Source organism: Tamandua tetradactyla, chromosome 3, assembly GCF_023851605.1.
Source record: "Tamandua tetradactyla isolate mTamTet1 chromosome 3, mTamTet1.pri, whole genome shotgun sequence".
Taxonomy (NCBI): domain Eukaryota; kingdom Metazoa; phylum Chordata; class Mammalia; order Pilosa; family Myrmecophagidae; genus Tamandua; species Tamandua tetradactyla.
In genome coordinates this window covers 99,637,669-99,656,001 of record NC_135329.1, presented here as the reverse complement: position 1 = coordinate 99,656,001, position 18,333 = coordinate 99,637,669, and the positions used below count along the sequence as shown (strand labels likewise).

The 18,333-nt window shown below is 34.3% G+C and overlaps 1 protein-coding gene across 1 annotated transcript in view; it reads left to right on the top strand.

Annotated features, from left to right (window-relative positions):
* DPP10 (dipeptidyl peptidase like 10) overlaps positions 1-18,333 on the top strand; it is a 696,759-nt gene that overhangs the window by 163,769 nt on the left and 514,657 nt on the right. The window contains exon 3 of the mRNA XM_077151923.1: positions 10,438-10,533. Coding sequence (XP_077008038.1) covers positions 10,438-10,533 — 96 coding nt within the window. The remainder of the gene's footprint in view (positions 1-10,437; positions 10,534-18,333) is intronic.

Genomic DNA, 18,333 nt, shown 5'->3' with positions numbered 1-18,333 from the left:
TTATTTTATTTTGTTGAATTACAAAAGGAGGTATGTTGTATTGATAGGCATAATCTAATGTGTTTCTGCTTGTGCTTTTCAAGAACAGCACAGATGAACACATTTGGATGTGGCATTACCCAGGCCTAATGACGCTTCCAAACAGAAAATAGTATCACGTTCTAACAGTCCTTTCCTCCTGCCCCCTCCCTACCCCTAGCATAGCTTGCTGCAGAATTTCTAATAGAGTTATCGTTGATGTTGAATGAAAAATAATTTCCTCTCATATAATAAGGTAGGAATTGTTGGATTTTGGCTCTTCTTTGTGGTTGCATTTCTATCTTTTAAGTCATATTCGATTTCCTTATTTACTCTCATTATGTTACAGTGTCCAATAAGATTACTTAATTTGTATCATATATATTTAGATTATAATGTGTTTAATTTTACCAGAATCAGAAGGTATTGTTTTTTGTTGTGTTTTTTTTTTTTTTTTTTTAGGAAAGGAAACATTCAGCAGTGGGGGGGTAATGGCATAATATGACCATACTCCAGTCAAATACAAACCTGCATTCTTCCCATCTATGCAGAGACCAATCCTCTTTGCAGTTCAAGGACCAGCTCAAATGTTACTCTCTCCAGGCAGCCTCCTCAGAGTCTCCAGATGTGAACTTTTCCCCCTTGAGATCCCTCATAATGCTTTATTTCTCCCTCAACCATAGGAAACAGAAAGACTTGTGCAACCAACCACTTTCTTCCTGAAGTTAGCTACTGTGGTTTCTTTCTTTCTTTCTTTCTTTTTTTTTTAATTAGAAGTGAAAATGTAATTATTTAAACCCATTGGTCTTCCCCAATACATCATAAATTTATCATAATGTTCATTCCAGAGAATCTTCCTTGCTCACTATTGGAGCTGACCGACCTAAACAGTGCCTGGTACTTTGTGGGTTTAGAACAGATAGTTATTGAACAAATACACCAAGGAATGAATGAATGAGTTCCACAAAGGGCAAAACACAGTGCTAACTCCTCCAAGGTACCATACAGGGCCAGTATGTGGGGCACACAGCAGGTGTGTAGCTACAGATGGAACAAGGGACATAGGAGCTGGGTCTCAACTCATTGTTGCGTGATCCCTGCCTCACTCGCCTAACCCCATGCCACCTTGTTTCCCTTACCTGAAAATGGTGGTAGCACCACCAGTGCCCATAGGAAGGCTCTTAAGGAAGGTCAGAAAAGCTTGCTATTATGATTGCATGCTCAATGTATATTATATAAAATTTGATTGGTCCCGTATCTTTTCTTAATACTTTTTAAAATTAATTTTTATTTATTAACACTCTGTACCCTGCAAATCAATTTTAATAGGTAACTTATTTGTTAACTGCTTGTCACATGCCAGATGTTATAGCTAAGTGCTGTTGACATACCATTTTATTTAATCCTCCTTACTTTGTGAAATACATACTATTAATTTATCCAAATTCTACAGCATTCAGTTGTGTCTTAACAATTGATTACCTAAGCTCATCCACATAGAATGTGAAAGAGCAGGGCTGCTGCCACACGTCCTTTGGCACAAGCATGTGTTTTAACCTTTATAATATATTTTGCACACACAGAAGGTGTGAGCAATAAATATTTCAGAGAGACAGAGAGAGAGAGAGAGGGAGAAAGAAAGAGAGAGAGAGAAGCTCTGCTTTGTTCTGTCCTTTCATTTTATTAATGTCTTAAGTAATTTTGTAAATTCTTGATAAAGAACGTACAGCAGAAAAGTAATTCAGCTGGGAGTAAAGGTATAAAGAGAGGGACAATTTGTAATTGGGAAGGAGGTGGCAAAAAATGGAAAACTGAAAATTGGAAATATAAATTTTGTCTGAATTTTTATTTTAAATTTCATATTTTTTCTGGAATCTTAAAAATCCATGGTAGGGCGGGCCAAAGTGGCTCAGCAGGCAGAGGTCTCACCTGCCATGCCGGAAACCTGGGTTAAATTCCCGGTGCCTCCCCATGTAAACAAACAAACAAAAAAACATGATAAAATATGAGTCCACACCTTCTTTCCTAAATTATATTGAACAAAAGCTCTTTTTCACTATAGAATTTTAAATAATTATGTCATTTTTTTTCCTCCTCCTAATAGAAATATTTAATTTAGAAATATGCTGGCCAGCCTGTACAATATGGGGGACTCAAGTATCCTGATCCTTCCTTGGCAAGAGGAGTTTCCATAAAAGTGGGAGAATCATCCAGTTGCCCCCAGTCCCAGGAGAGTATTTTAACCTATATTTGCATAAAAATGGGGGAATCATCCAATTAACAGCCATTCCCCTAAAAAAAAGAGAGTGTTTTAACCAATATTTGCCCCTGTGTTTATGGAAGGGATTATTCTAACATCCAATTATTTGCCTGTGATTTTACCATCCAATTTATTGGATTTGAAACATAGCCAAGGTCACCCCTAGTCCAGAATTTACTTATTAACTGTAAGGAGGGCTAATATTAGTATTTTTAAGAAAGTATCTTAGTTAGGCAGTATTTTAGAGTGGTTAATATCCCACTTTCTGACTTTGTTCTGTCAAATGAGAACTTAACTGGAACTATTTCAATGTTTTCCATTATTTTGGCTTGGTAATCCACACTGTTTCTCTTGATCTAAGATTGTTCAATTGACTGTAAAGTCCAGTTGAATAAACTCTCTAGAAAAACTGGGATCAATAAAACTAGACTTGGAAGATGGTCTTACTTAAATGGAAGGTTGCACCTTAACATTGCAGGTTAGAATGGGGCTTTTTGCTTGGGGTCAGGTCCTTGTTTTGCTCCTGCTTTTTCCATGTTATCCTTACTACATTGGGAAGGAAGGTCTTGTACACTTCCTTTTTTTAAAATGATTTGTTATTCAACATTCTGGAGTTCTAGTATTCAAATCACTTTTCCTCTGCCCTTACATTCATTGTCTTTCTTCCCCGATTCAAAACTTCAAATTTTGTTGACACGATTTTCATGTGTGCCTTTTTGTTATTTGTAATCCATTGATCTGAGTTCCTTATTATATTTAAGCCATTAAGCATAGGCTTTATATCTGCATGTGTTCTCTCTCTACCTTGCTCCCTATATTTAATATCTTATGTTTAAGTTTGTACTTTCCACACAAACTGAATTTTCAGAAAAAGTTGATCAGAAGCCTACTTACCCAAATACTCACTATTGCATTAAGAATTAGAATGTTGGGCAGGTCACGGTGGCGCAGCAGGCAAGAATGCTCGCCTGCCATGCCAGAGGACCCAGGTTCGATTCCCGGTGCCTGTCCATGTGAAAAAAAAAAGAATTAGAATGTTAAGACATATTAAGTGAAGGTTCTTGGTGATTAACATAATAAATGATAGTACAATAGAATAAGGTTATTAAATCTGATGGTGATACCAAATTGAAAAGGAAGTTAACAGTCTTAGGTAACTAGATTAAGATTTATTATAACCTTGTCAGTTTTAAAAGGGGGGTGAAATTAGCATACACACTGTAGAGGCTAGTATAGGGCACTTCATAAATTTTTGAGGACCCAAAAGATCTTTTGGGCATTTGAATTACACTAACAACATTGACTTTATTAGAAACGAAAATTAATTTCTGAGACTTTTTAGAAAATATTTAATAATTCATTTAAAAGCAACAAATATAAAACTATCACATACAAATATAAGTATTATTTGATGAGAAATAACTATATTTCCTGAGAGAGCTGGCATTTTTTACATTTTTTGCAAATTTTGTCTAATATCAGGCTTAAGAGAAGACAGCTGGAGTCTTATATCTGCTCTTGTGTGATTTGTCTTGCAATAGGTTTTTTGGTAGAAGGATATGAGGGAATTCTGTCCTGAGAGAGATATATCATTGGAAATGGAAGAAATATTTCAATAGCTTTTTCAGATAATTGCAAATATTTTACTTGATACTTCTCAAAATCTTCACAAAATTGTTGTTTCTTAAAGATTAGTTGCAACGAAGAATTTGAAACCATGTCAATGAATCTTTCATAATCTGCTACATTAAAATCTGTTGCTCCGTTGTTCAATTTGAAAGGCCACATATATGATTTTGTAACATTAATCATTTGTCATTTGGGAAATATTGGGTCACTGAGTTATGAAAATCTTCCAAAAGTTGATGGATTTTATTATAAAAGAGTTTAAAATCCCATTGGCTAATATTAATGTTGCAGTCATTAGAATAGCCTTTAAGTATTGGGAAAAGCTCAATCTCAAGGTGGAAATTACAAGTTTCCAAAACATAACTTTCAAGTACAAAATCTGCCAGATTCTTCAGTCTGGATAACCATAGTTTGCTATTCATTCCTTCACATCAAAATGGTGTTCCATGAAAAAAGCATCTAGTTCGACTGACAAATCAAGCATTTGTCCACATGCTTTTCAACTCTTGATGACCAACATATTTGGTACATAGCAGGAGGGCTTTTATGCATACTTCCTATTTCACTACTGATATTGAAAGGATCGCAAGGGTAAGTTGTCAATACAATTAATAATTTTTAATGCTCTAGCAAAGGAATTCTTAAGCAAAATTGGATTTTTTTTATTGAGAATGTGTGGTAGTAAAAAATATAATCAGTCTAGTATAGTTTGATGCCCCAGCGGTGATTCCTGATAAGATGCCAGCAGTTTTATTCACCGTTGCTTTTGCAACAGAAGTGAAAATTTCAACCTGTTAAAAAGAAAAATAATGTCTTGGTATTATCAAGCAAACAGTTCTGATATTTAGGAGCGCCCACCAGCACCGCCCACCCATTCACTGGTGTGGGCTAATGAAAGTCATGGACAACAATTGCCTGCTTTGATGTGATTGAAGCAAACACTGTTCTAGATGGAGGAACTTAAACATGACTATGAAGACTTAATGAAGAGTCATAGCATGTTAGGGTGAAAAGAAGATGTCACTCCAGAGAATACATGTATAAAAGCATAGTATTAATTTGAAAGACTTTATGTAAGCACATTTCTAATATTTTGGTTCTCTTCCCAATTCCGGGGGGTTTGAAAAGGGTTCCTGAAAAAGATTTTGGAATGATTAGCATTTTTGCATAATTGACTAACCTGACAATTAGATCCATAAGTAAATCCAAAGATTCTTGACTTATTTTATCAAAGAATGACAAGTTCAAGATAGAACAAAACAATCCTTCAAAATCCAAAAGAGCAGTGCTTGGTTGTGATTGCTTTCAGTCTCTGATGAAAACAAGGAGAATTAGTATGAAATATAACAGAAATTAAAGGGTTTTAGAACTGTGAGCCATTTTTGTGTGTCGTAATGTATTTGTGTGTGTGTTTGCTTGTATGTTTGTATATTGTTTCCAATAAAGCCCTATAGAAATGAAACACCTAAAACAGCTGTTCTGATTGAAGAGCTCTAACCAAGGGACCAGGTCCTTTTCCTCCCCTACTCTGTCCTGATAGGGCTCCTTATAGTTCTGAAAATATAGCTGATCAGAGTGTGATTTGTTTCAACCCTTTGGTTTTACAGATGAGGAAATAGATAGAGTGAACTAGCCGACAATGCTATGCATTCATATATCTAGTCTCTGGAGTGAGGTCTTCTGTTTACCCTAAGGTGCTGTGACACTCCATTAAGTCTAGTTCAGATTGAACTAGCTATAAAAGCTAATCTCCTAGCGCTGAGTACCATTCTTTTAGCATTTTTTTTGCTTATCCCTGTTTGAGAATAGAGAAGGAGAGAATGGGTTCTTAACTGTGCACTGGAAACCCCAGATGATATGAATGGAGGGGTAACTTCATGCAATCCATAATCTTGGCTTTCACATTCAATGGGGAGTTGCTAAAAATTCTTCCCATGTATGAGTAAAGAAGGGTCAGGGTTTGGGAGGGAGAAAAAAAAAAAAAAAGACTGCTGAATGAATCTGTAATTTCTTATTTCCAGCTGCCCTCTTCATTCTTTTCAGTATAGACATATTTGGTCATAATGTAGTAATTTACCAAGGTAGCTGCATTTTTAAATGCATTTTTATACTATGAAGACATGGCTGCCTGATAGGATTCACAAGTTAAAAATATATTCAAGAAGAAATGAACACTCATTAGAAAATAGTATGATTTGGGAAAGAAATTCAACTCTACGGGTATACATTATTAGACTTCATCTGATATAGGGTGAATCTGAATTAAAAGGTTCTAGATGAGAATTTATGAAAAATTGACTGACCTCCGTCTAAGAGACTTGTTTATTATCATAAAAAGTTGGAAAGAGGAAAGAAAGACAAAAGAAAAGGCAGGCCATGTGGCTCAGCAGGCAGAGTTCTCGCCTGCCTGCCATGCCAGAGACCTAGGTTCGAATTCCGGTGCGTACTCATGCAAAAAAAAAAGGAGAGAGAGATATTAAAGGAAACCTCCTGCCTAGAGGATGAAAGGTAATTTTCTAGGTCTGTAAAGCAGATATGGTGCAATCCTCTTTTATTTTGTACTTTTGCTTGAATGGGTAAACTGGGATCTCAACAATTCTAAGTGACAAGCTACTAGAAATTTCCTCCATTGATAAGACTGATTTTTATTTTCTTATTTGTTTAACTTACTATTTTTAAGGTCGTCTTTCTGACCTTACAAATTTGACAGTCAAATGTCCTTACTTCAGAAGGAGACTAAATTTATCCTTTATCTATGAGAAGCAACTTAATACTATGCTTCTGATCAGGCAAATCTGGGAACACACATGCAAACATTCGTGCTTAGAAGGGGAGCTATGGAAGAGGAAAATACTCCAAAGGACTGGAAAACATTTTTTGTGGTTCTTAATTTATAAAAAATTAAAGGTTCATCATTCCATCCTATATTTTTACTTTTTAATAACAATAACTGACATTGAATGAATTGTGTATTTTGCCTAGTGATTTACATTTATTTTCTCATTTATTAAAAAAAATGCAGTTTGCATCACACTGTATCTTGTAACTTCTTTTCTGTTTAAATAATATGTATTTTACTCCTTAAATTTACATGAAAAACTATATAATTCATTAAGTGGAAGATAACAAATGTTTGTTCTTTCCTAGGTGATCAATTAGGAAGCATTAAAAACAAATTGTCATCTTATGTCTGATCTCAGATAACTTCAATTTTTGATAATATTTATCCTACTAAGTGAGGTTTTAGCACTCTAGTGAAATAAGAAATGAGGATAAATATAGATAGAAAATAAGAGAAGAAAAATGATTCAGGTGATTAATAAAAGCACAAAACTTTAGGTTTGTTGACTGGTTAGAGAATGTACAAACAATAAATAGCTTGAAAAATCTTGAGTTTGGCCATGATTACTGTGATTTGCATTCAATATTTTCAATTTATATGGGGGGGTGGGTATATTAGCTGGGGTATTAAAAAAATGTACCACCACTTCTAACAATTGTTCAATAACATTTAAAATGGAAGTGCACTAGAAAACTAACCTGTCCTCATAGTAAACATGGAACAGAGGATACCCTTTAAGGATACACTGATATTTCAGCTCTAGCAGGGGAAAGTAGAGGCATTGTTACATTGGGAGTCCAGAGAGAATTGAGGACCACAAAAGCAGGGAGGGGAAAAATAGCTTTGCTCTTCTAGTGGGAAACCCTGAATAACAACCTGATTACATTTTTATTTTTCATTACTGTTTTAACAAGCAATTATTTCAAATATGGGTTAAATTAAAAGAAACATTTCTAAACTTTTGATGTCAGTAATAAACTAGATAAAAAGTAATGTAATTAGTAAAGAGAAACCAATAGCTGAAAATCATAAATTAGTTTTTCTTCGGTTCAATAGTGAAGAACTTTTTCTTTTTCTTCTAATATTATGTAGCCAACTTATTTCAAAAGGCCATTTAAAAGCAAGATTGGATTTTTGGATGAAAGCACAGGCATACCAACAGCAGTCTATGTTCTTAAATGACAGTCTAGAGTGGAGAAAAGAACATGGAGTGAATTATTTAATTTCAGTTCTGTTTCTTCATTTTGCCAAACCTATATGTTTTAGTTAAGATTCTATGCCTTATAACTATTTTGCAAATAATGGACCTGTTTCTATTTCTCACTATACTGGTGATTGTTGTTAAATTTCGTATTTCATTGGATTTTGTGCTGCTAGTTATAATCATATCATAAGACTGCATTTGCTTAATACAACTGTCAATTTATATATTAGGTTTTCAGACATTCATAAGTATATACAGACACTCATACTCTAGACATACATACCAAATAAATATCTCATATTTAGTTACAGAATGACTGGTGATTGGCTATGTTAACAAATACCTTTATCACCACTGAGGAGCAAATTCTATGAGATGAATATTGAACTCTAGCAATATCATTGACATGAGGGTATAGGTATTGGTTTTAGAACTTCTTCCTCTGAAGATTAAGAAGAAAAGAGTTTTAGAAAAAGTATCATCTCTTTTAAACGTTTGCAATCTAAGACCAATTTCTTTCTGAGCTACCTTCTCAGTCTTCAACGTGAGAAAATTAGCTAGTATCCAGAAATCTCTTTTTCTGTGTGGCCTTGTAGTTAAAATCAAGAGAAAGATATTAAAATGTATCAAACACTAAGGTGTCTACAGGCTACTCTCCCTGGGTTTAGTTCTCACATACTTTAAACAAGTGCCTGAGAAATCAGGTTGCAATGTGGATTATGAATTTTTGCTGATGAAATGTGCTGACAGATGCTACTACATTATAACACTTTAAAGAGCATGAAAACCGTGTGCAGAGGGATAAATTTGGAGTTTCAGGCAGGCATTTTAATTGTCATATTAAAGACCATTTTCCTTGAAAAAAACAAACAAAAGGACCTACTTTTTATTGAATGCCGTGCCACTGCTAAATTTCAGAAAAGATGTGACATAACTTCATGGACAAGTTTGAGCAGAATGGGATGCTAATAAGATCCTGAGAAGTATACTTTGAGGAATTAGATTTAAATTGGGATAAATTGGGATTGTTGCTAAAAGGCAGTAAAAATCCATTTAAAATATCATTGATAAAATTATATATTATTTTTCTTATATAGATCTAATTAATTCAGCATTAAAGAGAGTGATGAAAGAAAATTTACTTTAGGAAACAATGTAGCTTAACAGAGAAAGCCTGAGCTGTAACTTCAAATTTCATTTCTGCCACTTACTAAACATGCGACCTTGTCAAGCTCTTATACTTTGTCGAGTCTAAGTTTCACCAACTTTAAAATGAGGATACCACACTTAGTAGTCTTTTGAGGCATCTGAAGAAGGGGATATTGGTTATAATAGATTCTCATGCAAATGACCAAATTACCTATTTTACCTTTTTTTTTTTCAAGTCTGTACATAATCACAACATTTAATGTCAGGATCAAATGATTGTATCTATGTCCACTAGTGATATTTTTTCAATTGTTTCTTAGCAGTTATTTTCTGCCTTAAATAACTGGTTGATTCATGTGAAATAGAATTGCATCAGAAGTCATATTGATTGTTTGCCCCAGCTTTTCAGCTGAAAACAGCAAAGCTCTTGCTGCAATAAGTGCAGAACCTTTTAAAAACAAGATCTAACAAGGTTAATATATATCCTTGACATTTTATTTTCAATCAGAGTGAAGGTCACAGCTGAAAGGGCCCAAAGATGAATTTACACAGCAAATAAACAATGCAATTATTTTGCAAAGAAAATGAAATATTGCTAACTCTCTCTACCATCTTAGATCTGAAAGCGTGTTTGCTATACCTAATTTTGGTACTCGAACTATGCTGTTCTTTCATTTCTTAGGATTTGGAATATAAAAAAAAGAAAAAACGTACAACAGGTTACTTATATGTCAGGTACTAATATAAAATGTGTGCTTTTCATTGACATTTTATCATTTGAAGTTTTACATTTAACTCTTAAATTCATTTAGTATGTGTTTGGGGGTGATTGTTTTTGTGAAACTGGGTATTTATTTGGTTTTATTTATTTGTTAAACCTCTTACTGAATTGGGAAAATTTTTTATCATATACATTCAAGTCCTTCAGTCTTCCACATTTGGATTTAACAAGTAAACTGTGAATCAATTCCAAAGAAAATGTCAGTGATTATGGGAAGAAGGCTAAATTATAGTTAAACAGTAAAAAAAAAAAAAGTGCCCTTTTAGGGCTGAATGCACAACAGGAATTCTTAACTACACTTTTGTATAGTCCACTACATGACAAGGGATTGATTTCTTAATTAACTGCTGGCTGTATTATATTAAAATAATTTAATTTATTGAAAAAGTTCATATGCCAAAAAAACCTCAAATGCCAAAAAAAGTCAAAAAATAGCCACAGTATGATTGTCATCTATTTGACAAAATTTTGAAGCAAAATAGCTTTTATAATTCATTAAATTTAAAAAAAGAATGTAAAATCGGTTGTCTAATCTAGAATTTCTTTTATTTTAGATGAACTCACAAATTCATCAGAAACCAGATTGTCATTAGAAGACCTCTTCAGGAAAGATTTTGTGCTTCATGATCCAGAAGCTCGGTGGATCAATGGTACGTGGATATCTTTGTATTTAATATAATTACACTGAATTCTGTATAACTGAAGTGAAAGTAAGTAATGGGATCCACTGCTATTATTTTAATTGACATTATGTTTCAAAGATTACTTATACTATTTAATGAGAAATACCACAGCTCATATGGGAGAAAACCAATTCCCAAGGAATGTAATACTAATTGTCCTGCAATCATTAACTGTACTGTACATGCTCTTCCCTCATAATCATTAATTATGGAATATCAAGGGTGTGTTACATCTCTAGCATTTCCCTGCATAATTCTTCTTCATGTAGCGTTATACATGAAGAAGGAACTTCTATTAGGAACACTATGATTAGTTTTCTTTTCTGTCATTGTGGCTTTCCTTTTTAAATGTAAAAAACACAAACTAGGAAGAATTTTTTACAAAGTTAAAATGGCTTAGAAATGACATGTAAGTATATTGTACTTTGTGTTTTCCTGGGCTGGCAAAGGAAACTAATTCCTGATTTTATTGTTTTCAAGAAGTTTTAAAAGGCACTTGTATTAACATAGGAAGCAACCCAAACCCAAACCAAAACCAAAACCAAAATGACAACCCAAAAAGCAAAAGAAAGCAAGCACTGAGTATCTCATGGATGGCTATGGCTTGTATTTATGGAAGGTAACAGCAAGAGTTATTAGGTGATCTAGTCGGAAGAAATATGTTGTTATAATGGAAATCAGGTTTTCATTTCCAGAATTTTCCAATTTACCAGACCATACTAATTATTGAGGTTGGATAGTTGTTAATCTTTGCCCTTTGCTTAGACATAATAGCTGTTATTTTAAAGGCGTAGAGTAGATTATTTTCGTGATAGATAAAAGGAACTTTGGCCTTTTTATTGAATCAAGATTATCTCATTTACAGTCCACTCTTTCTTCTGTAATAATCTAATTAACTGTGCTGATTCCTGCAAATTGAATGTCAATTTATGAAAGCTCTAAGTTGAATGCACTTTAACTTATGAAGGCAGGAGCCTTGTCATGCTTATTTACCTAGTGCTAATACCATGCCTGGTGGTCAGCACACATGCAAGACTTTTTAAAAATTTTTTTCAATAAATGATTGTATATATTTAACTGAAGTCCAGTGTCATTCTTCCATAAATTCAAGTTCCAGTTGAAATTGACTGGGAAATGAGCTTTGTATCATGGTGAGGGTATTCCACATAGAAAACGAGATAGCCATTTTCTTAATCTATTTGTATGCTTTCATTTTGAATTGCTCATGAATTTTGATTTGCCATATTTTTGCCTTGGCCTATGATTCTTTCAGTTGAACCCTATGACTAAGAAAGGCTAATAAAGGAAGTATAGCTTTACCAGAAATTACCCTAATAGATGGATATCTCACAGATTCCTGCTGTGCTACTGTAAGTCATCACATTATTTATCAGAAAGGATTTTCTATTGAGAGACAACCAATAAAAGAGAAGTTATCAGGATATTGTTCAACTTATAGTATTGTGAAACATGAAGTTTGAAATTCTGAATATTCTTCTGTTTTATTTGCCATGATTTTGGCCACGGCATAGAGATTTGTATTGCCTTCAATTTCAGAAAGCAAAAAAGACTCATGGGGGCGGGCCGCGGTGGCTCAGCGGGCAAAGTGCTTGCCTGCTATGCCGGAGGACCTCGGTTCGATTCCCGGCCCCAGCCCATGTAACGAAAACGGAGAAACAAAATACAATAAAACAAGAAAATGTTTAAAAGATGTTTCCCTTTCTTCCTCTCTTCCTTCCTTCTATCCTTCCTTCCTTCTCTCTGTCTTTCCTTTAAAAAAAAAAAAAAAAAAAAAAAAAAAAAAAAAAAGACTCATGGTTCTCGTCAACCTTCTCAGGTTAGCGTGGTCTGTTAATAGAGACATATACTCTTGTATATAACTGATTTGATAATAAAGCACCAAAGAAATAAACTGATATTTAATCAGTGATATGCATGCTCAATTAAGTCACATTTCAATGTCTAATATGCATGCTCTGCTCTTATACTTCACAAGATAGCAAAATAATATATTTAGAGTTAATCACTTGAATTATTTTCTTGGCAATTTCTTTGCCATTCATTGGTAAACTTGACCTTGAGAAGACACCCTGGAACAAGGTGATGTATTGCAATTATGTTGTATCTGTAATATTTATAAAGGAGACTGATATAAAGCCACCTCTTTAAACAGGATAAAGCAGAATCTGAGCTTGCAGAGGCAGGTAATATTTTATAAATACCATTGAACTTAATGGCTTGCTGTCAGCTGATTGTGTTTCGGGGTTGCTTTTAGACTAGGAAAATGGATTTGTGATCATTAGTTCCCCTCATCCAACTCTGACCTCCTTACCAGCAGTCTCTAGATGTTTGACCTATTTGCATATTCCTCATAGAACCAGAAAGTGCCGTGGAAACTATGTGATTAGAATGTGCAACCTTGGCCTCATTATCACAGATCATATCTAAATGTAAATTGTGAGCTTTTCCTTTAATTTCAAAGCATGGCTCACTGAGTTTCCTTGGTATAGACGAGGCTTGCTGGAGTCTAAGCTAAGCTTGTGTGGAAATTTCATTTACTACGTTGAGGTCACCAGAGGAACATTTACTGCTTTGTTGGTCAAGGGGAAGGATGGAGTATAGATAGTCCTGACATGTGCAGCCTGTCAGTGAAGTGATGTCATTTATTATGCAGGTTCTCAAATAATATGCCTGAAGATGTCACTGCAGCCTTGACTGGGTACTCAAGCTCATGGTTACCGTTAACAGCTGCCTTACCCAACTCTATGTCTATCCTTGAATCTCCATTTTTATAGCATCTTCTTCTTAATTAAGTCACCTTGAAGCCTGGCCTTTAAAATTGATCATGAAAGCGGTGTCTAACACGAATTGTGTGCCTCCTCTATTAAGTTTATAGGATAGCATAAGATAATATGTGAGGTTAAAATTATTCACCCCAGAAAACTGAGGCTTAACCAAGAAACTTACCCAAAGACAAGCCTGGAGACTGCTTTAATCATTGTGTGTTCAGTTTGAAACCGAGGCAGCCTCTCTCACTGTTTTACTCTGACATGCCATTCTCAATATTTAACACATATCTCAACTACCTCCCTGATAATCTCATTGCTACTAAGCCTCTCATATTAAATATTGCAATAATGACTGTGTCTCCCCAGGTTCATACATATCCTCGTAACTTGTGCGATCACTAAAGACATACATGCATATTTACTGACTTCAAAACAGTGCTGATAGTATATGATAACACTTTGGTTCTACTGTATATCTGTGTTTTATTCCAGGTTGCTGGATTTTAACGGTGTTTTTTTTGTGTGTGTGTGTCTATTCTTTTTTGTTTTCTAAATTTGCTTCAATAAATGTGTGTGTCTCTTTGGTTTATAAGTAATGAAGGGAAAAAAAATACCCTATTTTTAGTCTTAAAAGTGTTTAATTCTTCTTGCAGTTTCTTGTCCAGAACGACTTGCTAAAGATAAGAACTATTAATGTACTCCTCAAAAACCATCAGAAGCATTCTTTTTCCAATTGAATAAACCCCAAACTCCTCCCTTTGTGTTCTAGGCTGCTCATAATCAACCTCAGCCTCCTTCCTGCGCTTCTCCTTCACAGTGTGTTTCAGGCACGCTGAACTATTTGATATTCCTACTCTCAGAGCTTTCTTATCTCTGCACCTTTGCCCCCACTATTTTCTCTACCTAGATTTCCTTCCACAGCCTGGAATACAAATGCTCACCTGCTTTGATGCCCAGGTACCAAATAATGACTTCTCTTCTTTTTCCTGCCAGTATAACATCACCTTCCTCTCAATTATAGGAGGGTCTCTGACATAAACATTTATACCTTGCTTATAATCACAACATGCCCTGTCTCCTCCAAGACATCACTTTTCGAACTGTGGTGAAGGACACACCACAATTTTAAGTTTTAATTCATCTGTTCTCATTTGCAATTTGACATGAACCAATACTTTTGTAAACTACAATAAAATAAATCACAAGAGAAAGAAATATAAGAAGTATAGACCTGGCATAGGAAAAAAAGAAAGTAATTTCAAAAATTACTTTGATTGACAGTACATATACAGCCAGTTAATAGAGAAAATTGCTATTGCACTCATAACTTCTTGTCATTCCTAAATCAGAATTAAACAAAAGGTTGAGCGAAATAATGATTACCCACATTAAATGCCTGTTCTCACACATTGAACAAAAACTGGAATATCGATTTTAATCTTTTAATGTAATAAATGGGTTTGGATTCTTCTTCTTAAACCAAGTAATCTCAGTTGAATTGATGGCAGCACTATTCACAGAGGATAGCGTATATAACTGTTTCAATTTTATATTTTAATAACACTCATAGAAGAGAAGGAACCAATCTCCAACATCAGGATGATGGTAAAGAAAGAAGCAGTGTTAAAGCAGTTTTAATAATGTTGGACTATTCCTATTAAATCTTAATAAAAAATTAATTAAGTGTAGCTGTATTTTCAAACCTTCTCTTCAACTTCTTTGTCAGGAGCCAGTTCTAAAATGTATAGAGATAACTTATCTTTTGATCAAAACATAGATTCTGGATTTTTATACACCTCTGAATTATAGCAATTCAACTTTAAATTATCATACCTTGAAATAAGACCTACTGTGTATAGCTGGTTTGCAGTTTGTGCATCACCACATTAATTTGATAGTGTTTATTCAGTGAGATTAGCCTACAAGCCAGGCACTTAGATATTGCAGCAATATCAAATTGCTATAAAAGTTCCTAAATGCTTATTCTCAATTAGACGTAACCTGCTGTGGACCAGTGGCTGATACTTCATCCACTAAGCAACCCTGCCTATCCCTCTCTTAGAACAGCTCTGCTCTAAGAAACAATAAACTGGGAATCAGACTTTCACATGTGAGTCACCCTAGCAATTAACATCATGCCTTGAATAGTCAGTGCTCAATAAAATGGTTTAATTGGTATAATATACTAAAGTATTTTATTTCTTTTGCTGTAAAGGTGGGCCATTTGACCCATAATCACTAGTGGGTGAAATTTCAAGGTTTTGGGATTTTGGGTTTTTTTTTTTTTTCACTCAGGAAGAATAGATTTTTCTTTGATCTATAGTACCTATCTTTCCCAGTAGTAGCAAAATATGGCTGGCTAGGATGAGCGTTACTGAGTGAAGCTCTGGGCTTTGTTTTGATCTCTGTGGACCCTTGTCAAAGCCAATTGAACTGCCACAAAATATCCTGACCAAATATTTAAACCTGTTATTCTTTAAATCATTTGTGATAGTATAATATATTGAAATAGGAAAATCATTAAAACTGGACAAGCCAGGAACTTTTAGTAAGTTATGTGAATTTTCTGAGGCTTAGTTTCTTCATCTCAGCTAAGGATATTCATATCCACACCTAGAACCAGAGTGAAAATAAGAGGAACTAAAATTTATAAAAGCAATGAATCTGGAGCCTTGTAGATTCTCACATTCTAGAGATCCCCTTTTACAGGTCGCTTTTACAAAATCTCTGGACGCGTAATATTTCTTTTCCTTTTCCCTGGCAGTCTTATCTTGATGGATTATATCCAGAATATTGAATATGCAGTAAAAAGCCACTGCTGTGTCCTTTATGGAAAACAAAACACATCATTGAACATACCAATATTATTAACAATAATTAAAGGAACTCATAATCAAGGACATAGAAATTCATAGTTAGAAGAATCAAATAAACCTTTGTTTTGTTTTGTTTTTTAATTTTCTTTCTTTTTTTTGGCATTATTTCATCATTCTAAAAGTTTTGTCCATCAACTCAATTTTGTTGATTTGTACAAGCCATTCAATGTCTTAAAGACTTAATAGAACAGGTAACAACTCCTTCTAAAGGATTATTGCCCTATTTTAAGCCCTCAGTCAGTATTTTAAATTTGATCTTATTTCCTTCTTCTTAACCCCAAATTTTATTTCGTATATTCTTTAACCCAGCTGATGTAAGATAAATGAGATAAAATTAAATTTACACCTATGAAGGTCCTTGGGTTTGAAACTATTTTGTCCCCCAGAAAACAATATTTTAATCCTGATCCAATTTTGGGGGCAGCCATTTCTTTTATCCTCATTCAATAGTGTTGAGTGGAATCTTTTTTTAGTTTCCATGGAGATATGACCCACCAAATTGTGGGTGGTAACTTTTGATTAGATGGCTTCTATGGTGATGTGGCTGTACCCATTCAAGGTGGGTTGTTTACTGGAGCCCTTTAAGAGGGAACAATTTTGGAAAAAGCTTGAGAGTCTGCAAAGCCAGAGACCTTTGGAAAATGCCCCCCAAGGGAGCCATTGAAGAAGCCTGGAGAGAAAGCTAGCAAATGTTACCATGTGCCTTTCCAACTGACGGAGGTATTCCAGACCCACTGGCCTTTCTTGAATCAAGGTAGCTCTCCCTGGGTGCCTTAGTTTGGACACTTTCATGACCTTAGAATTGTAAACTTGCAACTTAACAAATTCCCCTTTTTAAAAAACCATTCCATTTCTGGTATATTGTGTTCTGGCAGCATTTACAAACTAAAACTATTGCAACATTTATTTTGTAATTCACTTAATGGAATACTGTGCAGCTATTGAAAAATGATCTTTTGAAAGAATAAAGAAAAAGACATTGAAATATGCTCAGAATAAAGCGTTAAGTGAAAATAGTAGAATAGTATTGTATAGTATATTCACAATTGCATTATGCCTGCATATGCAAAAAAATTCACCAGTATAAAATATGCCAAAATATTAGATAATTTTTAATTTATTTTTATTTTTTTTATCTTTTTAAACACCAAAAATATTTTTAAAAAGACAAAGCAAATACAAACATTCCTATTTTGATCATTTCGTTCTACGTATATAATCAGTGATTCACAATATCATCACATTGTTGCATATTCATCATCATAATCATTTCTTGGAACATTTGCATCTATTCAGAAAAAGAAATAAAATAAAAATAGAAAAAAATGTATACATACCATACCCCTTACCTCTCCCTTTCATTGATCACTAGCATTTCAAACTAAATTTATTTTAACATTTGTTCCCCCTATTATTTATTTTTATTCCATATGTTCTACTCATCTGTTGATATGGTAGATAAAAGGAGCATCAGACGCAAGGTTTTCACAACCACACAGTCACATTGTGAAAGCTATATTATTATTCAATCATCATCAAGAAACATAGCTACTTAAATAATTTTGATAGTATGATTATGGGTTGCTATTTTTATTTTCTTCTTTATGTTTATGTACATTTTCTAAACTTGCAATAAGTGTGTCGGCACTTTTATAACAAGTAAAGAATTACTAAAATTCTCAATTAAATGTAAATACTTGCAGGCAGCCACATTTTAATTTTGTCTTTATGTAAGGAATTTATTTATTATTTGAAAACAAGTTGGAGGTAAAGGTAATAATGAGGAAGCAAGGCAGTCCCAGAGGGTAGGTGGATCCGTAACAGGAGTGAAAAATGTCTTTGGAAACAGAGTCTATGGTAGGCCTAAAAACTCCACTCTACCCCCACCTCCCACCCCAAAACACCAGATGCTGGAATAAAAGACAGTGTTCTTTTCCTTCAAAAAATGGGCAGCAAAGGGAGGCGCAGAAGGTAGTATCAGTGTTGCTACTGAGCCGAGCCTGGGATATGGGGAAGGCCCTCAAAGGAGAGGGGAGCTTTTAGACGTAAAGCACATGGGCTCTTGTAAGGAGCAGTTTCACTCCCTTGTCTACCAGTAACTG